The 26,635-nt window shown below is 46.2% G+C and overlaps 1 protein-coding gene across 6 annotated transcripts in view; it reads left to right on the forward strand.

Moving 5' to 3' along the window:
- ENOX1 (ecto-NOX disulfide-thiol exchanger 1) overlaps positions 1–26,635 on the forward strand; it is a 1,047,374-nt gene that overhangs the window by 655,987 nt on the left and 364,752 nt on the right. Inside the window, exon 1 of one of the 6 annotated variants that reach the window (XM_063952851.1) lies at positions 21,686–21,808. The exons of the other annotated variants lie outside the window; for them this stretch is intronic. Coding sequence (XP_063808921.1) covers positions 21,769–21,808 — 40 coding nt within the window. The 5' untranslated portion in view covers positions 21,686–21,768. Of the gene's footprint in view, positions 1–21,685; positions 21,809–26,635 lie in introns of those variants that run through there. 6 annotated transcript variants of the gene reach the window in all.

Genomic DNA, 26,635 nt, shown 5'->3' on the forward strand with positions numbered 1-26,635 from the left:
TCTCCCCAAAGGGCTAGTGGGGTCCTGTCCTCTATCAGAGCATTCCCTGTGTGTGTGCTGTGTGTCGGTACGTTGTGTCGACATGTATGAGGAGGAAAATGGTATGGAGGCGGAGCAATTGCCTGTATTAGTGATGTCACCCCCTAGGGAGTCGACACCAGACTGGATGGTCTTATGGAAGGAATTACGTGATAGTGTCAGCACTTTACAAAAGACTGTTGACGACATGAGACAGCCGGCAAATCAGTTAATACCTGTACAGGCGTCTCAAACACCGTCAGGGGCTCTAAAGCGCCCGTTACCTCAGATGGTCGACACAGACACTGACTCCAGTGTCGACGGTGAGGAAACAAACGTATTTTCCAGTAGGGCCACACGTTACATGATCACGGCAATGAAGGAGGTTTTGAACATTTCTGATACTACAAGTACCACAAAAAAGGGTATTATGTGGGGTGTGAAAAAACTACCCGTAGTTTTTCCTGAATCAGATGAATTAAATGAGGTGTGTGATGAAGCGTGGGTTTCCCCCGATAAAAAACTGCTAATTTCTAAAAAATTATTGGCATTATACCCTTTCCCGCCAGAGGTTAGGGCGCGGTGGGAAACACCCCCTAGGGTAGATAAGGCGCTCACACGCTTATCAAAACAAGTGGCGTTACCGTCTCCTGATACGGCCGCCCTCAAGGAACCAGCTGATAGGAAGCTGGAAAATATCCTAAAAAGTATATACACACATACTGGTATTATACTGCGACCAGCAATCGCCTCAGCCTGGATATGCAGTGCTGGGGTGGCTTGGTCGGATTCCCTGACTGAAAATATTGATACCCTGGACAGGGACAATATATTATTGACTATAGAGCATTTAAAGGATGCATTTCTATATATGCGAGATGCACAGAGGTATATTTGCACTCTGGCATCAAGAGTAAGTGCGCTGTCCATTTCTGCCAGAAGAGGGTTATGGACGCGACAGTGGTCAGGTGATGCGGATTCCAAACGGCATATGGAAGTATTGCCGTATAAAGGGGAGGAGTTATTTGGGGTCGGTCTATCGGACCTGGTGGCCACGGCAACGGCTGGGAAATCCACCTTTTTACCCCAGGTCACCTCTCAGCAGAAAAAGACACCGTCTTTTCAGGCTCAGTTCTTTCGTCCCCATAAGGGCAAGCGGGCAAAAGGCCACTCATATCTGCCCCGGGGCAGAGGAAGGGGAAAAAGACTGCAGCAGACAGCCTCTTCCCACGAACAGAAGCCCTCCCCCGCTTCTGCCAAGTCCTCAGCATGACGCTGGGGCCTTACAAGCGGACTCAGGCACGGTGGGGGCCCGTCTCAAGAATTTCAGCGCGCAGTGGGCTCACTCGCAAGTGGACCCCTGGATCCTGCAGGTAGTATCTCAGGGGTACAAATTGGAATTCGAGACGTCTCCCCCTCGCCGGTTCCTGAAGTCTGCTTTACCAACGTCTCCCCCCGACAGGGAGGCAGTATTGGAAGCCATTCACAAGCTGTATTCCCAGCAGGTGATAATCAAGGTACCCCTCCTACAACAGGGAAAGGGGTATTATTCCACGCTGTTTGTGGTACCGAAGCCGGACGGCTCGGTGAGACCTATTTTAAATCTGAAATCCTTGAACACTTACATACAAAGGTTCAAATTCAAGATGGAATCACTCAGAGCAGTGATAGCGAACCTGGAAGAAGGGGACTATATGGTGTCTCTGGACATCAAGGATTCTTACCTCCATGTCCCAATTTGCCCTTCTCACCAAGGGTACCTCAGGTTTGTGGTACAGAACTGTCACTATGAGTTTCAGACGCTGCCGTTTGGATTGTCCACGGCACCCCGGGTCTTTACCAAGGTAATGGCCGAAATGATGATTCTTCTTCGAAGAAAAGGCGTCTTAATTATCCCTTACTTGGACGATCTCCTGATAAGGGCAAGGTCCAGAGAACAGTTAGAGGTCGGAGTAGCACTATCTCAAGTAGTACTACGACAGCACGGATGGATTCTAAATATTCCAAAATCGCAGCTGATTCCGACGACACGTCTGCTGTTCCTAGGGATGATTCTGGACACAGTACAGAAAAAGGTGTTTCTCCCGGAGGAGAAAGCCAGGGAGTTATCCGACCTAGTCAGGAACCTCCTAAAACCAGGCCAAGTGTCAGTGCATCAATGCACAAGGGTCCTGGGAAAAATGGTGGCTTCTTACGAAGCGATTCCATTCAGCAGATTCCACGCAAGAACTTTTCAGTGGGATCTGCTGGACAAATGGTCCGGATCGCATCTTCAAATGCATCAGCGGATAACCCTGTCTCCAAGGACAAGGGTGTCTCTCCTGTGGTGGTTACAGAGTGCTCATCTTCTAGAGGGCCGCAGATTCGGCATTCAGGACTGGGTCCTGGTGACCACGGATGCCAGCCTGAGAGGCTGGGGAGCAGTCACACAGGGAAGAAATTTCCAGGGCTTGTGGTCAAGCATGGAAACGTCACTTCACATAAATATCCTGGAACTAAGGGCCATTTACAATGCCCTAAGTCAGGCAAGGCCTCTGCTTCAGGGTCAGCCAGTGTTGATCCAGTCGGACAACATCACGGCAGTCACCCACGTAAACAGACAGGGCGGCACAAGAAGCAGGAGGGCAATGACGGAAGTTGCAAGGATTCTTCGCTGGGCGGAAAATCATGTGATAGCACTGTCAGCAGTGTTCATTCCGGGAGTGGACAACTGGGAAGCAGACTTCCTCAGCAGACACGACCTCCACCCGGGGGAGTGGGGACTTCACCCAGAAGTCTTCCACATGATTGTAAACCGTTGGGAAAAACCAAAGGTGGACATGATGGCGTCCCGCCTCAACAAAAAACTGGACAGATATTGCGCCAGGTCAAGGGACCCTCAGGCAATAGCTGTGGACGCTCTGGTAACACCGTGGGTGTACCAGTCAGTGTATGTGTTCCCTCCTCTGCCTCTCATACCCAAGGTACTGAGAATCATAAGAAGGAGAGGAGTAAGGACTATACTCGTGGCTCCGGATTGGCCAAGAAGGACTTGGTACCCGGAACTTCAAGAGATGCTCACGGAAGACCCGTGGCCTCTACCTCTAAGAAAGGACCTGCTCCAGCAGGGACCATGTCTGTTCCAAGACTTACCGCGGCTGCGTTTGACGGCATGGCGGTTGAACGCCGGATCCTGAAGGAAAAAGGCATTCCGGATGAAGTCATCCCTACCCTGATCAAAGCCAGGAAGGATGTAACTGTGCAACATTATCACCGTATTTGGCGTAAATATGTTGCGTGGTGTGAGGCCAGGAAGGCCCCTACAGAGGAATTTCAACTGGGTCGTTTCCTGCATTTCCTGCAAACAGGACTGTCTATGGGCCTAAAATTAGGGTCCATTAAGGTTCAAATTTCGGCCCTGTCAATATTCTTCTCTCAGCTTTGGGTCCCATAGCAGCTGCACTGCCTGCACCTATGGTAGCTACGCCCTTGGTAGTAACACTTCTATTATAGGAATATGTCCATTTTATCAAATAATTTTTTTATGAAACCAGTTCAAATGATAAAGCAAATAAGCAGTATAAAATTTAAAGGGGCATTTCACTTTTGACAACCTCTGTTATTTAGCCAAACCCCAACACATTTTCTCCTCCCTGCAACATTGCTTGTATTCAGCTCCTTTTCCTGTTTTCAGCTTGCAGAAGAAAGCATCACCTATTTTTGCATGAGATTTAAACTCTCTGTGTTTGTTCACCTGTTGATGATCGGTAACTGCAAGTTTTCCCACCTACGGGACACTGTGGCCTGCGAGTGGGCACAGCACAGGGCAGGCTGCTTTAGCGGGTCAGTGCAATAACGGCAGGGCACATTTTGCCATTTAAAACTCGAACAGGCACGGCGCCCTGCTCATTCAGCCTAGCATGAACACTATAATTAGACTGGCGCCATGGACTTATCAGATGCAACATACAGTGACTACTTGACTTTAGTTTGAGAATGAGCTTTTGTCCCTGACTTGTCTGTATTGTTTCTATCACTACAGACTAGAAGCTGAAAACAAGCAAAGGACAGAGAAAGGCAATGCTTAGTTCAAGGGCCGAAACTAGGATTTTTGTCACCCGGGCAAAGCAGAAATTCCCCCTCCCCCCACCCCCATTTAACTGCCAAAGGCAAGTAAAAACTGTAAATAGTACGAATATATTTCCAATCTCTCTCTCTCTCTCTCTCTCTCTCTCTCTCTCTCTCTATATATATATATATATATATATATATATATATATATATATACACACACACACACACACACACACACACACACGTGGCTTTTTAGTGCAAACCACATGGTTACCCAGCTCCAGGGGAGCTTCCAGATTATACGGGAAAGAGGAGGGGGCAGGAGCAGCTGATTGAGGATGGGAAGGTGAGAGGAAGAGAATTGTGTCTGAGATGGGGGCTGGAAACACACAGATCAGCAGCAGTTACATCATACCTCCCAACTGTCACATTTTTTTGGGGACTGTCCTGCTGTCCCACCCGCAGGCCACAGTGTCCCACGGTGGGGGGGCAGTTGGGAGGCTCCCGTCACTGCTGTGAATAGACGCTGTGCGCATGCGCATAGCGTCTATTCACTGAAGACAGAAGGAGAGAGGGCATGCCAGTGGCTCACGGAGCGTTGGGCATGCCCCTTCAGTGACGAAAACGGGGGGCGTGGCTCACACTCGTGGCAACCCCGTGAAGACACGCCCCCTTTTCACAGGCCACGCTTCGCCGCGCTGATGTCCTTCTTCCACAGGATTCAATGTTGGGAGGTATGGATACATTGACAGAAAGCAGCAGGGAGAAGGAGACAAAGTGCAGATGCTGGGGGAGACAGAGGACAGATATATAGGAGGTGTCAGAGTAGTGTCCCCCATGCTGTAGCCAGGGATCATCCTGCTACACTGTATAAGCCAGAAACAGCAACCGTCACTAGTCACAGTGCACCCTGACTGCTGTACCCTTGCTCCCACTGTCAAGAGGGTGGTGCGGGGCTTACCCTGGCTGTCTACCTGCGAGCTGCTGCTGTTTCTGTTGGGCTGCTCCATCTCCTCTCCCTCTGAGGCGCGGGGCGGAGGCTGAGCCAGGTGCCGGGCGGCATCACGTTCAGGTTTCACAGTTAGCATTCTAGTTGCCGATGGTGGTGGAAGGGTTGGGGGGAGGGGGGCGGGAGCTGGCTGGTTTCCCAGAAGTCCACATTGGTGGTGCTGTGGAGCGGGGACCTGCAGTGAGGGTTCCGGGACCTGGCAGAAGATAGCCCCTTCAGGGCTGAGAAGAGGAGGGAGGGAAGGCAGAATTCCCGTCTCGGCTTCTGCACCCGGGGCACACGCCCCCTTAGCGCGTTACATCTGCCCCACCTGTAGTGCACATGGTTTTGCCCAATTGCTTCTTTTTTGGTTTGCTAACAACTCTGAATAACCCCCACAGAGACACATGCTGAATAGGCTCCTCACTCAGCACACAATTGTTAGGTGAGGGTTAAAGTACATTGATATTGGGCTGTTATGATTCTGCCTCTGATGGTCTTGTTAGGACACAGGGAAGAAGTATTTCATACTAACACAGCATTGCTGAGCGGCGACTTAGGTTTGTACAAAATGGATATTCCAGTAGTGAAATGAGTATGAGAAAGCTGTCAAATGGACAGACCGAGATGACACAAAATCAATTTTCACAATCTGCAGACCTCAGACCATAGAGAAATTGTGGTTTAAATTAAACAAAAAAAAAAAGAAAAAGAAAAAAATCACGGAACCCTATTAGACACTGCAAGCACCATCTGCTTTGCACCTGATCAGTGATACACAGTACCTATGGTGTATATATATTTAGCTTAGACCTAGATTTGTGCTTATCAGTGGAATTAATGAATCTGAAGGCATCGCCAGGGCAGAATTTCCCATTAGACAGGACTGGTTTTGGGAAGCATAGTATGCCTGTAGCTACATAGAACATATTTTTTTATATGTGTTTTCTAAGTATTTAATATTTATCATTGTGTTTGTTTCTAAACAGAATAATACATAATATAGGCTCATTTATCAATGAGTGGTAAATTTCACTGTGATGGTCATTCAGATCTGATCGCTGCTGTGCATTTTCGCACAGCAGGCAATCATATCTGAACTGTGCATTCGTATGCACCGCACGGTGCCGGCGCGTTGCGCTGCTATAACGGGCATCGACGCCCTGCGACGGGATTGTGCGAAGGATCCATTCGCACGGGCGTTCGCAAGGAGATTGACAGGAAGAGCCCGTTTGTGGGTGGCAACTGCCCGTTTTCAGGGAGTATCCGGAAAAACGCAGGTGGGATCAAGCATTTTCAGGAAGGGTGTCTGACGTCAAATCCAATCTCGAACCGGCTGATGTGATCGCAGCGGCTGAGTAAGTCCTGGGCTGCGCAGAGACTACACAAAATCAGTTTGTGCAGCTCTGCTACACATGCGATCGCACAATTGCACCGCTAAAATACACTCCATCTGTAGGCGGCGACAATCTGATTGCAGGACTGCAAAAATCGCTGCCTAGCGATCAGATCTGAATGACCCCCTGTGAGTGATAAATTGCACCAGCCAATCAACTCCTAACTGCCATGTTACAGACTGTGTTTGAAAAATGACAGTTATGAGCTGATTGACTGGTGCACCTTATCACTCACAGTGAAATTTAGCACTCATTGATAAATGAGCCCAATAGTCCTGAAAATAAAATACAATTAATTCATAGTCATGATGTCATTTAATGTTATTTTATTATTTATTCATATTCATATTACTTTTATGCTATTTGATCTATTTTTTCACTGTCCTCTAAGCAGCTTCTAGAGCTATGTGAATGTGGACAGTAGCCTCTCCCAAATGGAGACAAGGGCCATTCATGCTATGAGAGGCAATCACAGCTCTGTCAGTGTAAATTAAGGAAGATTGTATTGAATATTTGTCATTTAAGAAAATTGCTGTTGTGGATGTTTGCTTGCAACCTGCTTACTTCTGTCATCTGATAAGTAGGTCTGTAGGGATGCATTATTTCTAGCCCTAGCCACAACCCTAATGATGTCATACCCAACCCCCAATGCTAGAGCATGTAACCCTAGCCACTGTGACCTCTCCCAAGCCATTGTATTGTGAGGAGATTATCGTACCTCACATCATCCCTCACAGAACTCTTGGACTAGATGCAGGGACACAACTTTACTGGTCGACATGGTCATTAGGTCGACATGTGCTAGGGCGACATGGAAAAAGGTCGAAATGAGTTTTTTTAGTTTTTTGGTGTCGTTTTCTTAGAAAAGTGACGGGGAACCCCAATTAGTGCACCGTGTCCCCTCGCATGACTCGCTTCGCTTGCCATGCTTCGGGCAAGGTGCCTCGCTCCGCTGCCACTGCGCTCGGCACAGGTTACCGTTCCCAATTGTAGTCCACATGGATAGTTAAGTATGAAAAAGGTCAAAAACTGTAAAAAATTGTGAAAAACTCATGTCGACATTTTTCCATGTCAGCCTAGTACATCTTAACTTAATGACCATGTCGACCTAGTGATTACGTCGACCTAATGCATGTTGACCCCAATGTATGCCGACCTAACTCATGTCTACGTAATGACCGCCATCCTATCATTTACACATTCAGCTGTGTGTGTGAAAAATAAAATGGGGTATGTCCTTTAACTATGCAGATGCTGCTGTGATAGACAATAGATACCACAAATCCGCTGTTTGTCATATTTATAGAAGTGACAGAACCGACGGACACTTCTTCTTAAACAGGTGTATAAGTGAAACCTCTTTCTTATGAAGTAAACTCTCAGATGAATAAGTAGTTATAGGGCAGGAAGGTTAATATATAGATGACAGAATAGAGGCATTGAATCCATCAATAGAAATATGTTTTTACAATAGTTGGAAATAAGATTTTACTTTACACATATGTCCCCAGTAATCCTGCGGCCCTACTGGCGGCTGAATAAACAAGCAGCTGCAAACAAGATGAAATTGCTGAATTTTGGAGCTGAGAAGCATTGAACATTGGGAATGCACAATAATCTTTAAATAACCAGCAAAGCTTTGAAATGCAAGTAAATCTTAACTTATTGTACATCTCTCAGGCCTCATTTCTTCAATACAAACATGGTAGACCTCTGTTGTCCTTAACCTTACAATTCTTTCTTATATTAGCCTGCCTGAGGGAGCTCTCACGGAGGAGGTGCAGTAATTGCCTCAGTTCAAGGAGCGGATGAAGTAGTTCAAACTCACAGGAATAATGTAAAGAAGTGTGAGAATTAGCCAGATCTGACAGGCACAAGCAACCCAAGTTAACCCTTATGAAATGTTAATATATAAGAGGGCTGACATTAAAGGAGCTGCACATTTTGATCAGCTTGTCATAATTTTAACAGTTGAAGATCATTTAAAGATCCATCCCTGCAATCCTTTATAATGGTTCGAGTGTCACGCTTTAGTCCTCCTGATCCTGATGTTGAAAAAACAATTAGAGGTATGTTGCTGCCTATATACCAGAATATATGAGATAAGCCACTAGTATATTACTGTAGTGTTTAGCTGTATCTGCTTATTAGAATAAATACTTTCTCTAAATATTTTCCCAATAGCACAAAACTTACAGAGAGACATAAAGCCTGTGACTCTATTCATAATAAATATGCCCAAAGTTGTTCTTTTTCTATTCTGTAAGAGAAGTGACAAATAGACTGCAATAAAAGTGATTACACGGTAAAGGATGTGCGATGCGCCATTCTGTCTACATTGTACTGTCACACCGAACGGGAGCACATAGACAGATTTATACTGTTGGGGCCCATTTCTCTACTCATTCTATGTTTGTGTATATAGATATAACATTTGGGTAACCTTTTTTGAATAACATTAGTGCAGTTTTGAAATTGTTCTATCAGGAAAAGGAAAAATCTGCAAGCAATGCATTCTTTTATGGATTGATGGTAATTTCATATAGATTCCTTAGTGTCAAGTGTTCCTCATAAGTCTCAACATTTCTGTTTAAATATATATATCCAGGTCATTCCTACTTTTGTTATATGGTTTGAGCACTTTTGGACAACCCAAACGATATAATGTGGAGCACTCCACTGTATAGGAGACAGGAGAGATGGTTTCCATCAGGTGTGCATCTTGGGCAATTTCATTTTTCAGATGGTAACTTACTGTACACTTGAATAGGATGGCACTGTCTGGGCTGTGAAAAATATCTAGACTTTTCTAAAGGGTGTAATTCTTGGAGAATTGGTCTGAGGATATGTGTGTCCTAGAAGTGAGGTGCAGTACCTTCTAGGTAATGAGTAGAGAACCAAAACCAAGACAAAACATATTAGCAATGGCTCTTGTTGATGGTTCTGGCACTCCAGCCAGTGACTACCTGGCCATCATGGAGCATCTGCTTTAATCTCTGGAGTGCCAATGGTTGCCTGGCCCTGTCCTGAGTGTGGTGCAGCACGTGCATTATTCAGTAATGTAAAAACGTTTTGCAAGGACATGAATTTATTCAACATATAAGTAAGGGAAAATATTGAGGAGTCTTGGAGGTACTGTTTGTTCTTCCTTAATGGAAAAGCATTCTCAACACAGTTATGCTTGATTAAATGACAAATTGGAATGCATGGGCTGCAGCAGCCCCAATGTATATGTTTAGTCAACGAGACTTAAAATGATTATCCATTCCTGTTTTACTTTCCATAACAGATGCACACAGTGTGACAGGGGGATTAATCTAGACGCTAGCACCAGTAAGTGTGCTTAATGTATTCTCTTGTTTTCTAAGCTATGCAAGACCGAGTTGTCTAGAAGAGAAGGAGTTAAATACTCACACATTTCAATTACCTGGACATGTTTCCCTATTGCTGGTATTTGTCTGTGCTTTTATGTAGTTTCATGTTACATCTTTAAACAGTGACTATACATTGCTCGGATAACCTCAAATCAGTTTGTCCATGTTGTACAAATTAGCAGGAGACCTCCATCATTGTGTTCTCTACAATGGTTTACAGTGTGATGTCCCTTATGTGTTTGGTTCTTTGTAACCAGGCAATCTACTACCGCTCAGTTGGCACAGAAACCAGATGGGAGGCATCTAAAGAATAATATTCATGTTCAAACTAAATAGCTTTTTTTAGTATGTAAGTACCAAGAAATGGTATTGGCTTTGAATCATGAACTATGAAGGCTTATATGAATGTTTTACTTGAATATTTTAGTCTTACCTTTGTAGGAGTAGTGTGATGTATTGACAGGAGCAGCGGGAATTCTTTCTTGGGCAGTTATTGTTAAATTACAGGTACTATTTTACGCTAGAAGTAAGGATTAACATAATTGTATAAAGTTATGTACTGTAGTTGTCAGGATTGAAAAAAGACACCGGGCCATCTTTTTCAGCCATCGATAAACCTTGGTTTTTTTTTTGTGTATCTCAAAGATTAAATTTAATGTAACATTCATTATATGGATTCTACATTTCAGCAATAACTCGGGTCCATTGTTTTAAAAATTTTGCATTAGATTAAAATTATTTTGTTTCTCTATTATCTAAGGGTATCTATTATTAAAATAAAGCGTTTCTACATGGCTAAATGTCTCCAGACTGCTGTGGTATCACCTCGCTAAGGCAGAGTGCCATGTTGACGAAGCAGAATATTACATGACTGAATGGACTGGCTTTGCAGAAGTACTGGATTGGTGAATTCACACAGTACATGTCGAACAGCCAGTGATATCCGCAACTTGAATCTCTAGTGTTTGCTTTTAACCTGATTGGGTGTAATGCAGTGACAAGTTAATCATTTTACTTTCAAGAGACCTACTGATGAATATCCAGTTTCTAACAGACATAACACCTTAGCAGCAAAACCAAGAAACGTTTCTGAGCTTTGCAAGGTGTTTAATTGCTTTGGCAATTGTCTGACAAATATATTTATTTCTGATAATTGTATCATTTAACACAAAGACATACAGTAGTTCAACTCAAGTGAATAGGGAAATCAAGATATGTAAATATTTATATAGGCTTCTCTCCAGTATATGTTTTAATGCCATATGTTTTAATAAAAGGTTGAGATTCCTCTTTATGGGGGAGATGTACTAAGCAGTGATAAAAGTGGAGAAGTGAGCCAGTGGATAAGTTGCCCATGGCAACCAATCAGCATGGATGTAACATTTATAATTTGCATACTAGAAAAGTATACAGAGCAGCTGATTGGTTGCCATGGGCCACTTCTCCACTGGCTTACTTCTCCATTTTATCACTGCTTAGTACATGTCCCCCTAAATTCCTATTGTGTTTCATTATAATCTATTTTAAAGTATTACTTTTGTACTGTACTGAACCATTATAATAATACTATCTAATATAATGCATTTTATTAGTTTTAGATAATTGAAACTCTTTCTTTTTAGTGTCCTTGAATAACATGGGTGAATGACAGCTATGTGTTCCATGATGCCACCTGGGTGACCTCCTCTGTTATGTATGTACTGTTAGAATAGCAGGTTGGAGGTGAATGCTGCTGTGCAAGATGTGAGAGAATTGCTCATCTGGATCTGAAGGAGTCACACATAAGGGCCCTATTTAACAATCAGTCTTAATACCAGCTGCATATTTTTATTTTAGTATTGCAATGATACTTAGGGGTATATGCAATTGCGGTCGAATTCCCGAAATTGTCGAATTTCGGGAATTTTTCGCCCAAAAAAAAAAATCGTCAATGCAATTCAGTGCTTTCCGTCAAAAAAACAGGCTTTCAAAATTCGACTTTTTCGAAATTCGACTTTTGTCAAATTCGACTTTTCTGCAATGATACAAGTGCTGCAATTCGACCAAAGTGTATTCAATTCAAGTTTGGAAATTCGACAACAGTGCTTTTAGACAGTAAATTCGTCATTTTCAATCCGCCACACTTTGGAGGGTGAAACCAATAAAAAAAATTTAAAACGTGTTTTTGTTGGTGTTTTTTTTTTTTGGTAATAGCATATCTATTTATATTAGAAGGGATTAGGTACTTGGTTTGTCTTTTTTGGAGGCACAAGTATTATTTATATATTTTAAAAAATATATATATATTTTTTTTATAGCTGGAACGTTAAAATCAAGGAAAAAAATGGCGTGGGGTCCCCCCTCCAAAGCATAACCAGCCTCGGGCTCTTCGAGCTGGTCCTGGTTCTAAAAATGCGGGGAAAAATTTGACAGGGGATCCCCCGTATTTTTAAAACCAGCATCGGGCTCTGCGCCTGGTGCTGGTGCAAAAAATACTGGGGACAAAAAGAGTAGGGGTCCCCCGTATTTTTTACACCAGCATCGGGCTCCACTAGCTGGACAGATAATGCCACAGCCGGGGGTCACTTTTATACAGTGCCCTGCGGCCGTGGCATTAAATATCCAACTAGTCACCCCTGGCCGGGGTACCCTGGGGGAGTGGGGACCCCTTCAATCAAGGGGTCCCCCCCCAGCCACCCAAGGGCCAGGGGTGAAGCCCGAGGCTGCCCCCCCCCCATCCAAGGGCTGCGGATGTGAGGCTGATAGCCTTGAGAAAAATGTCAGAATATTGTTTTTTCCAGTAGTACTACAAGTCCCAGCAAGCCTCCCCCGCAAGCTGGTACTTGGAGAACCACAAGTACCAGCATGCGGGAGAAAAACGGGCCCACTGGTACCTGTAGTACTACTGGGGAAAAAATACCCAAATAAAAACAGGACACACACCGTCACAAATGCAACTTTATTACATACTGCCGACACACACATACTTACCTATGTTGACATGCCGACTGCCACAGTCTCCGACGATCCGAGGGTACCTGTGAAAAAATTATACTCACCTTCCAGCGTCCAGAGATACATCCACGTCCAGAGTATTATCCAGGTACTTGGCAAAATAAAAAAATGCAAAAACCCGTGCCAGCGGACTGAAAGGGGTCCCATGTTGACACATGAGACCCCTTTTCCCGAATGCAGAGACCTCTCCGTGACAGCTGTCACTGAAAGATCTCTTCAGCCAATCAGCGAGTGCAACGTCCTTGCACTCTGCTGATTGGCTCTGCGCGTCTGAGCTCAGACAGCGCATCGCAAAGCCTCTCCATTATATTCAATGGTGGGAACTTTGCGGCTAGTTGACCACGGGTAACCCCCCCGCTGACGGCAAAGTTCCCACCATTGCAAGTAATGGAGAGAGCTGTGCGATGCGCTGTCACAGCACAGACAGCGCACAGCCAATCAGGTGAGCGCCACGTAGTAGCGCTTCCTGATTGGCTGAAGGGACCTCAGTGACAGGAGTCACGTGGGGTCCCGGCACATTCGGGGAAAGGGGTCTCATGTGTCAATATGGGACCCCTTTCAGTCCGGCATGGTCGGGTATGCGGTTTGTTTTTTTAACAAGTACGTGGATTATACTCTGGACGTGGATTTATTTCTGGACGCTGGAAGGTGAGTATAATTTTTTCACAGGTACCCTCGGATCGTCGGAGACTGTGGCAGTCGGCGTGTCAACATAGGTAAGTATGTGTGTGTCTGCAGTATGTAATAAAGTTGTACTTGTCACGGTGTGTGTGTCCTGTTTTTATTTGGGTATTTTTTCCCCAGTAGTTCTACAGGTACCATCGGGCCCGTTTTTCTCCCGCATGCTGGTACTTGTGGTTCTCCAAGTACCAGCTTGCGGGGGAGGCTTGCTGGGACTTGTAGTACTACTGGAAAAAACAATATTCTGACATTTTTCTCAAGGCTATCAGCCTCCCATCCGCAGCCCTTGGATGGGGGGGACAGCCTCGGGCTTCACCCCTGGCCCTTGGGTGGCTGGGGGGGGACCCCTTGATTGAAGGGGTCCCCACTCCCCCAGGGTACCTTGGCCAGGGGTGACTAGTTGGATATTTAATGCCACGGCCGCAGGGCACTGTATAAAAGTGACCTCCGGCTGTGGCATTATCTGTCCAGCTAGTGGAGCCCGATGCTGGTGTAAAAAATACGGGGGACCCCTACTCTTTTTGTCCCCCGTATTTTTTGCACCAGCACCAGGTGCAGAGCCCGGTGCTGGTTTTAAAAATACGGGGGATCCCCTGTCAAATTTTTCCCCGCATTTTTAGAACCAGGACCAGCTCGAAGAGCCCGAGGCTGGTTATGCTTTGGAGGGGGGACCCCACGCCGTTTTTTTCCGGGTTTTTCCCGTTTTTTCCCGTTTTTTTAATTTGCGGCAAAATCCGGCAAATCGGCCGTTTTTTGCCCGCGGGAATGTCGAATCCGTTTTTCATTGAATATGGTGAATTCCGGCAGCCACCTGCCGGAATTCACCTGTTGAATTGTGTCGAATTAAAAAAACGGCGATAATTTGCCGCGATTCGCCCGCAATTGCATATACCCCAAAGTATTTTGTAAAAAAAAACAAAAAAAAAAGACATAGTTGAACTAGAAAGGGTTCAGAAAGAGCTACAAAATTAGTTAAGGGCCTAGCCTAGAGTTATTGGATTATGAGGAAAGACTACTTAGGCTGGATATGTTTACGCTGGAAAAAAGGCACATAAGAGGGGACATGATTAATATCTTCAAATATATCAAGGGGCAATATAAGGAACTTTCAGGCGATTTACTTATTAAGAGCTCTGTACACAGGACACCTGGTCATCCCCTTAGGTTGGAGGGGAGAAAATTTTAAGACCAAGCGTAGGACAAGTTTCTTCGCAGTGCGGACAGTGAGTTTATGGAATTCACTGCCAGATAGTGGTGATGTCGGATATAATCGAGGCATTTAAGAAAGGATTAGACAGATTTTTAGCAGAAAATAGCATCGAAGGGTATAAGTAAATTGGAGATAATACAGCATATAGCACTATAGGTTGAACTCGATGGACAATTGTCTTTTTTCAACCTCAACAACTATGTAACTATGTAACCATGTTAATTATTGCAGTGATACTGTGATATGCTGTTGGTATTCTGCATAACTTGCCTCACCAACAAATTCCGGCGGCGTCCTTCACTCTGCAGGACACAGCCAGCAACCACCTTGTGTGTCAGGCACATGAGCAACGGCCGGTGTGTGCATGACTCTTTCACCTGGCAAGGACCAAGCAGTGCCTGGAAGGTTTTGCTGAAGCCGCAAAGACAGTGATATGTCCCCATTGCAATCAATGGGGACCTTATCACTCTCTTCATCTATTGATGATGAGAGTGATACAGAGACATACGATGGTAATCCTGAATACTGAAGGGAAGACATAACCTCTTTAGCGAGTGCTAAAGGGTTATGTCTCGTTCTTAAATGAGGTGCTAAGGATACTTCCACTAGGAATCTAGTAAGATGAATATAGCAGTGTAGTGAAGGGTGGATATATTCTGGCGATAAAGGCTCCATCAAGTAGGACTTAGGATAATCTCTCCACAGGGACATGGATGCCAAACAGTGCATGGGTTTAATATATTGTTGACCAGGTCAACAGATTTTTGGGAGGGGTTGTGTAAAGCCCAGAATTTATGGTTTATATTGATTCCAGTGGCAGTGTATTATTTCCAGTGTATTATTTTAATCATTAATGACAGGGGAGGCACTGCCTCCCCTGACTGCATGTCCTTGTTGCACACTACATATTTACTTAGTGACCCAAAGCAGTGTTTTAAGCATGCAATATGAAAGGATTAGCACATAAAAGATGTTGATGGTGTTGCTTTGAGCACTGGCCAATCAAGTTCTAATTGGGTAGCTACAGATGAAAGTAAAATAATACACCTGGTATAAATAGGCAGCAGTTGGCCAACTGAGCCTTGACCTGTAGATCTCAGATCCTTTCTGCTTTATGCCCTAGTGAGCGTCATCACCAGCCCAGCAGTTATTACATAAGTGAGTGGGAAGATATGCAGAGCAAATGGGAGTGAAAGAGGCATATGGGGGTGTTTTTCGGCGAGTAGGCTTTGTGAGGGATCTGATGTTTCTCTAACGTCCTAGTGGATGCTGGGGACTCCGTCAGGACCATGGGGAATAGCGGCTCCGCAGGAGACAGGGCACAAAAGCAAGCTTTTAGGATCACATGGTGTGTACTGGCTCCTCCCCCTATGACCCTCCTCCAAGCCTCAGTTAGGTTTTTGTGCCCGGCCGAGAAGGGTGCAATCTAGGTGGCTCTCTTAAAGAGTTACTTAGAAAAAGTTTTTAGGTTCTTTATTTTCAGTGAGTCCTGCTGGCAACAGGCTCACTGCATCGAGGGACTTAGGGGAGAGATTTTCAACTCACCTGCGTGCAGGATGGATTGGATTCTTAGGCTACTGGACATAGCTCCAGAGGGAGTCGGAACACAGGGCTCGCCCTGGGGTTCGTCCCGGAGCCGCGCCGCCGACCCCCCTTGCAGACGCTGAAGATGAAGAGGTCCGGAACCAGGCGGCAGAAGACTCTGTCTTCATCAGGTAGCGCACAGCACTGCAGCTGTGCGCCATTGTTGTCAGCACACTTCACACAGCGGTCACGGAGGGTGCAGGGCGCTGGGGGGGGGCGCCCTGGGCAGCAATGTATAATACCTGTATGGCGAAAAATACATCACATATAGCCCTTGAGGCTATATGGATGTATTTAACCCCTGCCAGATATCTAAAACTCCGGAGAAGAAGCCCGCCGAAAAGGGGGCGGGGCCTATTCTCCTCAGCACACAGCGCCATTTTCCCTCACAGAAAGGCTGGTGGGAAGGCTCCCATGCTCTCCCCTGCCCTGCACTACAGAAACAGGGTTAAAACAGAGAGGGGGGGCACTGATTTGGCGATATGTATATATTAAAATGCTATAAGGGAGGAACACTTATATAAAGGTTGTCCCTGGATAATTATAGCGTTTTGGTGTGTGCTGGCAAACTCTCCCTCTGTCTCCCCAAAGGGCTAGTGGGTCCTGTCCTCTATCAGAGCATTCCCTATGTGTGTGCTGTATGTCGGTACGTGTGTGTCGACATGTATGAGGAAAATATTGGTGAGGAGGCGGAGCAAATTGCCTGTAATGGTGATGTCACTCTCTAGGGAGTCGACACCGGAATGGATGGCTTATTTATGGAAATTACGTGACAATGTCAACACGCTGCAAGCCGGTTGACGACATGAGAGGGCCGGCGAACAAATTAGTATCTGTCCAGGCGTCTCAAACACCGTCAGGGGCTGTAAAATGCCCATTTACCTCAGTCGGTCGACACAGACCCAGACACGGACACTGATTTCAGTGTCGACGGTGAAGAAACAAACGTATTTTCTTTTAGGGCCACACGTTAAGGGCAATGAAGGTGGTGTTACATATTTCTGATACTCCAAGTACCACAAAAAAGGGTATTATGTGTGAGGTGAAAAAACTACCTGTAGTTTTTCCTGAATCAGATAAATTAAATGAAGTGTGTGATGATGCGTGGGTTTCCCCCGATAGAAAATTATTGGCGGTATACCCTTTCCCGCCAGAAGTTAAGGCGCAGTGGGAAACACCCCTCAGGGTGGATAAGGCGCTCACACGCTTATCAGAACAAGTGGCGGTACCATCTACGGATAGGGCCGTACTTAAGGAGCCAGCTGATAGGAGGCTGAAAAATATCCTAAAAAGTATACACACACATGCTGGTGTTATACTGCGACCAGCGATCGCCTCAGCCTGGATGTGCAGAGCTGAGGTGGCTTGGTCGGATTCCCTGACTAAAAATATTGATACCTTTGACAGGGACAGTATTTTATTGACTATAGAGCATTTAAAGGATGCATTTCTATATATGCGAGGTGCGCAGAGGGATATTTGCACTCTGGCATCAAGAGTAAATGCGATGTCCATATCTGCAAGAAGATGTTTATGGACACGACAGTGGTCAGGTGATGCAGATTCCAAACGGCACAAAGATGTATTGCCGTATAAAGGGGAGTAGTTATTTGGGGTCGGTCCATGGGACCTGGTGGCCAGGGCAACTGCTGGAAAATCCACCGTTTTTTACCCTAAGTCACATCTCTGCAGAAAAAGACACCGTCTTTTCAGCCTCAGTCCTTTCGTCCCTATAAGAGTCATATCTGCCCAGGGATAGAGGAAAGGGAAGAAGACTGCAGCAGGCAGCCCATTCCCAGGAACAGAAGCCCTCCACCGCTTCTACCAAGTTCTCAGCATGACGCTGGGACCGTACAGGACCCCTGGATCCTACAAGTAGTATCCAAGGGGTACAGATTGGAATGTCGAGAGGTTTCCCCCCTCGCAGGTTCCTGTAGTCTGCTGTACCAATGTCTCCCTCCGACAGGGAGGCAGTATTGAAAACAATTCACAAGCTGTATTCCCAGCAGGTGATAATAAATTTACCCCTCCGACAACAAGGAAAGGGGTATTACTCCACACTATATGGTGGTACTGAAGGCTAGGTGAGACCTATTCTAAATCTGAAAAATTTGAACACTTACAAGGGTTCAAATCCAGATGGAGTCACTCAGAGCAGTGATCGCAAAGAACAAGGGGACTATATGGTGTCCCGGGACATCAGGGATGCTTACCTCCATGTCCCAAAATTTGCCTTTTCTCACCAAGGGTACCTCAGGTTCGTGGTACAGAACTGTCACTATCAGTTTCAAGACGATGCCGTTGGATTGTCCAAGGCACCTCGGGTCCTTACCAAGGTAATGACCGAAAGGAGGATTCGTCTTCAAAGAAAATGGACGACCTCCTGATAAGAACAAGGTCCAGAGAACAGTTGGAGGTCGGAGTAGCACTATCTCAAGTAGTTCTACAACAGCACGGGTGGATTCTAAATATTCCAAAACCGCAGTTGTTCCGACGACACGTCTGCTGATCCTAGGGATGATTCTGGACACAGTCCAGGAAAAGGTGTTTCTCCCAGAGGAGAAAGCCAGGGAGTTATCCGAGCTAATCGGGATCCTCCTAAAACCAGGAAAAGTGTCAGTGCATCATTGCACAAGAGTCCTGGTAAAAATGGTGGCTTATTACGAAGCGCTTCCATTCGGCAGATTTCACGCAAGAACTCTTCAGTGGGATCTGCTGGACAAATGGTCCGGATCGCATCTTCAGATGCATCAGCGGATAACCCTATATCCAAGGACAAGGGTGTCTCTCCTGTGGTGATTACAGAGTGCTCATCTTCTAGAGGGCCGCAGATTCGGCATTCAGGATTGGATGCTCGTGACCACGGAGGCCAGCCTGAGAGGCTGGGGAGCAGTCACACAAGGAGTGTGATCAAGTCTGGAGAATTCTCTCCACATAAATATACTGGAGCTAAGAGCAAATTTATAATGCTCTAAGCTTAGCAAGACCTCTGCTTCAAGGTCAGCCGGTATTGATCCAGTGGGATAACATCACGGCAGTCGCCCACGTAAACAGAAAGGGCGACACAAGAAGCAGGAGGGCAGTGGCAAAACTGCAAGGATTTTTCGCTAGGCGGAAAATCATGTGATAGCACTGTCAGCAGTGTTAATTCCGGGAGTGGACGACTGGGAAGCAGACTTCCTCAGCAGGCACGACCTCCACCCGGGAGAGTGGGAACTTCATCGGGAAGTTTTCCGCATGATTGTGAACCGTTGGGAAAGACCAAAGGTGGACATGATGGCGTCCCGCCCGAACAAAAAAATGGGACAGGTATTGCGCCAGGTCACGAGACCTTCAGGCGATAGCTGTGGACGTCCTGGTAACACCGTGGGTGTAACAGTCGGTGTATGTGTTCCCTTCTCTGCTTCTCATAACCAAGGTATTGAGAATTATAAGACATAGAGGAGTAAGAACTATACTCGTGGCTCCGGATTGGCCAAGAGGGACTTGGTAACCGGAACTTCAAGAGATGCTCACAGAGGACTAATGGCCTCGGGAGCTAAGAAGGGATTTGCTTTCAGCAAGTACCATGTCTGTTCCAAGAGGAACCGTGGCATCGGCCTTTAAGAAAGGACCTGCTCCAGCAGGGACCTTGTCTGTTCCAAGACTTACCGCGACTGCGTTTGACGGCATGGCGGTTTGAACGCCGGATCCTAAGGGAAAAGGCATTCCGGAAGAGGTCATACCTACCCTGGTCAAAGCCAGGAAGGAGGTGACCGCACAACGTTATCACCACATGTGGTAAAAATATGTTGCGTGGGTGAGGCCAGGAGGGCCCCACGAAAAAAAAAAAAAATTTCAACTAGGTCGATTTCTGCACTTCCTGCAAACAGGAGTGTCTATGAGCCTCAAATTGGGGTCCATTAAGGTTCAAGTTTCGGCCCTATAGATTTTCTTCCAGAAAGAATTGGCTTCAGTTCCTGAAGTCCAGACGTTTGTCAAGGGAGTATTGCATATACAGCCCTTGTGTGCCTCCAGTGGCACCGTGGGATCTCAACGTAGTGTTGGGATTCCTCAAATCATATTGGTTTGAACCACTCAAATCTGTGGATTTGAAATATCTCACATGGAAAGTGACCATGCTGTTGGCCCTGGCCTCGGCCAGGCGATTGTCAAAATTGGCGGCTTTGTCTTACAAAAGCCCATATTTGATTTTCCATTCGGACAGGGCAGAACTGCGGACTCGTCCCCAGTTTCTTCCTAAGGTGGTGTCAGCGTTTCACCTGAAACAACCTATTGTGGTGCCTGCGGCTACTAGTGACTTGGAGGACTCCAAGTTGCTAGACGTTGTCAGGGCCCTGAAAATATATATATATATATAATTCCAGGACGGCTGGAGTCAGAAAGTCTGACTTGCTGTTTATATTGTAGGCACCCAAAAAGCTGGGTGCTCCTGCTTCTAAGCAGACTATTGCTCGTTGGATTTGTAGTACAATTCAGCTTGCACATTCTGTGGCAGGCCTGCCACAGCCAAAATCTGTAAAAGCCCATTCCATAAGGAAGGTGGGCTCATCTTGGGCGGCTGCCCGAGGGGTCTCGGCTTTACAACTTTGCCGAGCAGCTACTTGGTCAGGGGCAAACACGTTTGCTAAATTCTACAAATTTGATACCCTGGCTGAGGAGGACCTGGAGTTCTCTCATTCGGTGCTGCAGAGTCATCCGCACTCTCCCGCCCGTTTGGGAGCTTTGGTATAATCCCCATGGTCCTGACGGAGTCCCCAGCATCCACTAGGACGTTAGAGAAAATAAGAATTTACTTACCGATAAATCTATTTCTCATAGTCCGTAGTGGATGCTGGGCGCCCATCCCAAGTGCGGATTGTCTGCATTACTTGTACATAGTTATTGTTACAAAAAAATCGGGTTATTATTGTTGTGAGCCATCTTTTTTAGAGGCTACTTCATTGTTATCATACTGTTAACTGGGTTCAAATCACAAGTTGTACGGTGTGATTGGTGTGGCTGGTATGAGTCTTACCCGGGATTCAAGATCCTTCCTTATTGTGTACGCTCATCCGGGCACAGTACCTAACTGAGGCTTGGAGGAGGGTCATAGGGGGAGGAGCCAGTACACACCATGTGATCCTAAAAGCTTGCTTTTGTGCCCTGTCTCCTGCGGAGCCGCTATTCCCCATGGTCCTGACAGAGTCCCCAGCATCCACTACGGACTATGAGAAATAGATTTATCGGTAAGTAAAATCTTATTTTTTTTGGGGTCAAGTGATCAGTTCCATGGAACATGTGTTTTAGAGTATGTGTGTGTTCTATGGTACTAGCATGTGATATCTTTCTTTGATTGTTTTGTTTACATTTTTTACCAAAATGAAGCGGGATGTGTCTCCCTTAGATTGTAGAACATGTGAACGTACGAAGTTGAACTACAGAGCATTAGTGAGACAGTCACCAATTAACTACCCCTCACCAGGGAAAATGAATCTCTTCCCAACCACAGAAATGGCAACTACAGTAGGTAATACCTAAATCAATCACCAACATAGTGTCCTCTACTAATTACAACCACAAGTATAATTATTTGTAAAAGTCAATTAAACTTCATTAATTCTAGTAAATCTATTTTGTTTGGAAGAGAATTTGTTACCATATATGCATATGCGCCGCACACTGCTTCAGTCTTAATTCTCAATTCATGTCAGTGTAAAATCCCTTCCAGTGATCTTCTGCCCAGTACAGCTACAATGTATACTTTTAGGTAAACTTCTAAAACAATTTGCAGCCAAGATAGAAATAGTCTGTTTTCAAAAACACTAAACTGTCTTTCTCTATCGTCCTAGTGGATGCTGGGGTTCCTGAAAGGACCATGGGGAATAGCGGCTCCGCAGGAGACAGGGCACAAAAGTAAAGCTTTCCGATCAGGTGGTGTGCACTGGCTCCTCCCCCTATGACCCTCCTCCAAGCCAGTTAGATTTTTGTGCCCGGCCGAGAAGGGTGCAATCTAGGTGGCTCTCCTAAAGAGCTGCTTAGAAAAGTTTAGCTTAGGTTTTTTATTTTACAGTGAGTCCTGCTGGCAACAGGATCACTGCAACGAGGGACTTAGGGGAGAAGAAGTGAACTCACCTGCGTGCAGGATGGATTGGCTTCTTGGCTACTGGACATCAGCTCCAGAGGGACAATCACAGGTACAGCCTGGATGGTCACCGGAGCCTTGCCGCCGGCCCCCTTGCAGATGCTGAAGTAAGAAGAGGTCCAGAATCGGCGGCAGAAGACTCCTCAGTCTTCTAAAGGTAGCGCACAGCACTGCAGCTGTGCGCCATTTTCCTCTCAGCACACTTCACACGGCAGTCACTGAGGGTGCAGGGCGCTGGGAGGGGGGCGCCCTGGGAGGCAAATGAATACCTATTTTGGCTAAAAATACCTCACATATAGCCTCCGGAGGCTATATGGAGATATTTAACCCCTGCCAGAATCCGTTAAGAGCGGGAGACGAGGCCGCCGAAAAAGGGGCGGGGCCTATCTCCTCAGCACACAGCGCCATTTTCCCTCACAGAAAGGCTGGAGGGAAGGCTCCCAGGCTCTCCCCTGCACTGCACTACAGAAACAGGGTTAAAACAGAGAGGGGGGGCACTAATTTGGCGATATGCTTATATATTAAGATGCTATAAGGGAAAACACTTATATAAGGTTGTCCCTATATAATTATAGCGTTTTTGGTGTGTGCTGGCAAACTCTCCCTCTGTCTCTCCAAAGGGCTAGTGGGTCCTGTCCTCTATCAGAGCATTCCCTGTGTGTGTGCTGTGTGTCGGTACGTGTGTGTCGACATGTAGGAGGACGATGTTGGTGAGGAGGCGGAGCAATTGCCTGTAATGGTGATGTCACTCTCTAGGGAGTCGACACCGGAATGGATGGCTTATTTAGGAAATTACGTGATAATGTCAACACGCTGCAAGGTCGGTTGACGACATGAGACGGCCGACAAACAATTAGTACCGGTCCAGACGTCTCAAAAACACCGTCAGGGGTTTTAAAACGCCCGTTTACTTTAGTCGGTCGACACAGACACAGACAGGGACACTGAATCCAGTGTCGACGGTGAATAAACAAACGTATTCCTTATTAGGGCCACACGTTAAAGGCAATGAAGGAGGTGTTACATATTTCTGATACTACAAGTACCACAAAAGAGGGTATTATGTGGGATGTGAAAAAACTACCATAGTTTTTCCTGAATCAGATAGATTAAATAAAGTGTGTGATGATGCGTGGGTTCCCCCCGATAGAAAATTATGGGCGGTATACCCTTTCCCGCCAGAAGTTAGGGCGCGTTGGGAAACACCCCTTAAGGTGGATAAGGCGCTCACACGCTTATCAAAACAAGTGGCGGTACCGTCTATAGATAGGGCCGTCCTCAAGGACCAGCTGACAGGAGGCTGGAAAATATCATAAAAAGTATATACACACATACTGGTGTTATACTGCGACCAGCGATCGCCTCAGCCTGGATGTGCAGAGCTGGGGTGGCTTGGTCGGATTCCCTGACTAAAAATATTGATACCCTTGACAGGGACAGTATTTTATTGACTATAGAGCATTTAAAGGATGCATTTCTATATATGCGAGATGCACAGAGGGATATTTGCACTCTGGCATCATGAGTAAATGCGATGTCCATAACTGCCAGAAGATGTTATGGACACGACAGTGGTCAGGTGATGCAGATTCCAAACGGCACAAAGGTGTATTGCCGTATAAAGGAAGAGGAGTTATTTGGGGTCGGTCCATCGGACCTGGTGGCCACGGCAACTGCTGGAAAATCCACCGTTTTTTACCCTAAGTCACATCTCTGCAGAAAAAGACACCGTCTTTTCAGCCTCAGTCCTCTCGTCCCTATAAGATCATATCTGCCCAGGGATAGAGGAAAGGGAAGAAGACTGCAGCAGGCAGCCCATTCCCAGGAACAGAAGCGTTCCACCGCTTCTGACAAGTTCTCAGCATGGCGCTGAAACCGTACAGGACCCCTGGATCCTACAAGTAGTATCCCGGGGGTACAGATTGGAATGTCGAGACGTTTCCCCTTCGCAGGCTCCTGAAGTCTGCTTTACCAAGGTCTCCCTCCGACAAGGAGGCAGTATGGGAAAAAATTCACAAGCTGTATTCCCAGCAGGTGATAATTAAATTACCCCTCCTACTACAAGAAAAGGGGTATTATTCCACACTATATTGTGGTACTGAAGCCAGAAGGCTAGGTGAGACTTATTCTAAAAAAATTTTTTTTTGAACACTTACAAAGGTTCAAATCAAGATGGAGTCACTCAGAGCAGTGATAACGAACCAGGAAGAAGGGGACTATATAGTGTCCCGGGACATCAGGGATGCTTACCTCTATGTCCCAAATTTGCCCTTCTCACTAAGGGTACCTCAGGTTCGTGGTGCAGAACTGTCACTATCAGTTTCAGACGCTGCCGTTTGGATTGTCCACGGCACCCCGGGTCTTTACCAAGGTAATGGCCGAAATGATGATTCTTCTTCGAAGAAAAGGCGTCTTAATTATCCCTTACTTGGACGATCTCCTGATAAGGGCATAGTCCAGGGAACAGTTGGAGGTCGGAGTAGCACTATCTCGGATACTGCTACAACAGCACGGGTGGATTCTAAATATTCCAAAATCGCAGCTGATCCCGACGACACGTCTGCTGTGCCTAGGGATGATTCTGGACACAGTCCAGAAAAAGGTGTTTCTCCCGGAAGAGAAAGCCAGGGAGTTATCCGAGCTAGTCAGGAACCTCCTAAAAACAGTGCATCATTGCACAAGGGGCCTGGTAAAAATGGTGGCTTCCTACGAAGCAATTCCATTCGGCAGATTTCACGCAAGAACTTTTCAGTGGGATCTGCTGGACAAATGGTCCGGATCGCATCTTCAGATGCATCAGCGGATAACCCTATATCCAAGGACAAGGGTGTCTCTCCTGTGGTGGTTATAGAGTGCTCATCTTCTAGAGGGCCGCAGATTCGGCATTCAGGATTGGATGCTGGTGACCACGGAGCCCAGCCCGAGAGGCTGGGGAGCAGTCACACAAGGAAAAAATTTCCAGGGAGTGTGATCAAGTCTGGAGACTTTTCTCCACATAAATATACTGGAGCTAAGGGTAAATTTATAATGCTCTAAGCTTAGCAAGACCTCTGCTTCAAGGTCAGCCGGTATTGATCCAGTGGGAAAAACATCACGGCAGTCGCCCACGTAAACAGACAGGGCGACACAAGAAGCAGGAGGGCAATGGCAAAAACTGCAAGGACTTTTCGCTGGGCGGAAAATCATGTGATAGCACTGTCAGCAGTGTTTCATCCCGGGAATGGAAACTGGGAAGCAGACTTCCTCAGCAGGCACGACCTCCACCCGGGAGAGTGGAAACTTCATCGGGAAGTTTTTTCCACATGATTGTAAACCGTTGGGAAATACCAAAGGTGGACATGATGGCGTCCCGTCGGAACAAAAAACGGGACAGGTATTGCGCCAGGTCAAGAGACCCTCAGGCAATAGCTGTGGACGTTCTGGTAACACCGTGGGTGTACCAGTCGGTGTATGTGTTCCCTCCTCTGCTTCTCATACCTAAGGTGCTGAGAATTATAAGACGTAGAGGAGTAAGAACTATACTCATGGCTCCGGATTGGCCAAGAAGGACTTGGTACCCGGAACTTCAAGAGATGCTTACAGAGGTCTTATGGCCTCTGCCGCTAAGAAGGGACTTGCTTCAGCAAGTACCATGTCTGTTCCAAGACTTACCGCAGCTGCGTTTGTCGGCATGGCGGTGGAAAGCCGGATCCTAAGGGAAAAAGGCATTCCGGAAGAGGTCATTCCTACCCTGGTCAAAGCCAGAAAGGAGGTGACCGCACAACATTATCACCACATGTGGCGAAAATATGTTGCGTGGTGTGAGGCCAGGAAGGCCCCACAAAGAAATTTCAACTCGGTCGTTTCCTGCATTTCCTGCAAACAGGAGTGTCTATGGGCCTCAAATTGGGGTCCATTAAGGTTCAAATTTCGGCCCAGTCGATTTTCTTCCAGAAAGAATTGGCTTCAGTTCCTGAAGTCCAGAAGTTTGTCAAGGGAGTATTGCATATACAACCCCTTTTGTGCCTCCAGTGGCACTGTGGGATCTCAACGTAGTTCTGGGATTCCTCAAATCACATTGGTTTAAAACCAGTCAAATCTGTGGATTTGAAGCATCTCACATGAAAAGTGACCATGCTCTTGGTCCTGGCCTGGACCAGGCGAGTGTCAAATTGGTGGTTTTTTCTCAAAAAAGCCCATATCTGTTTGTCCATTCGGACAGGGCAGAGCTGC

Source organism: Pseudophryne corroboree, chromosome 2, assembly GCF_028390025.1.
Source record: "Pseudophryne corroboree isolate aPseCor3 chromosome 2, aPseCor3.hap2, whole genome shotgun sequence".
In the NCBI taxonomy this organism is placed as follows: Eukaryota; Metazoa; Chordata; class Amphibia; order Anura; family Myobatrachidae; genus Pseudophryne; species Pseudophryne corroboree.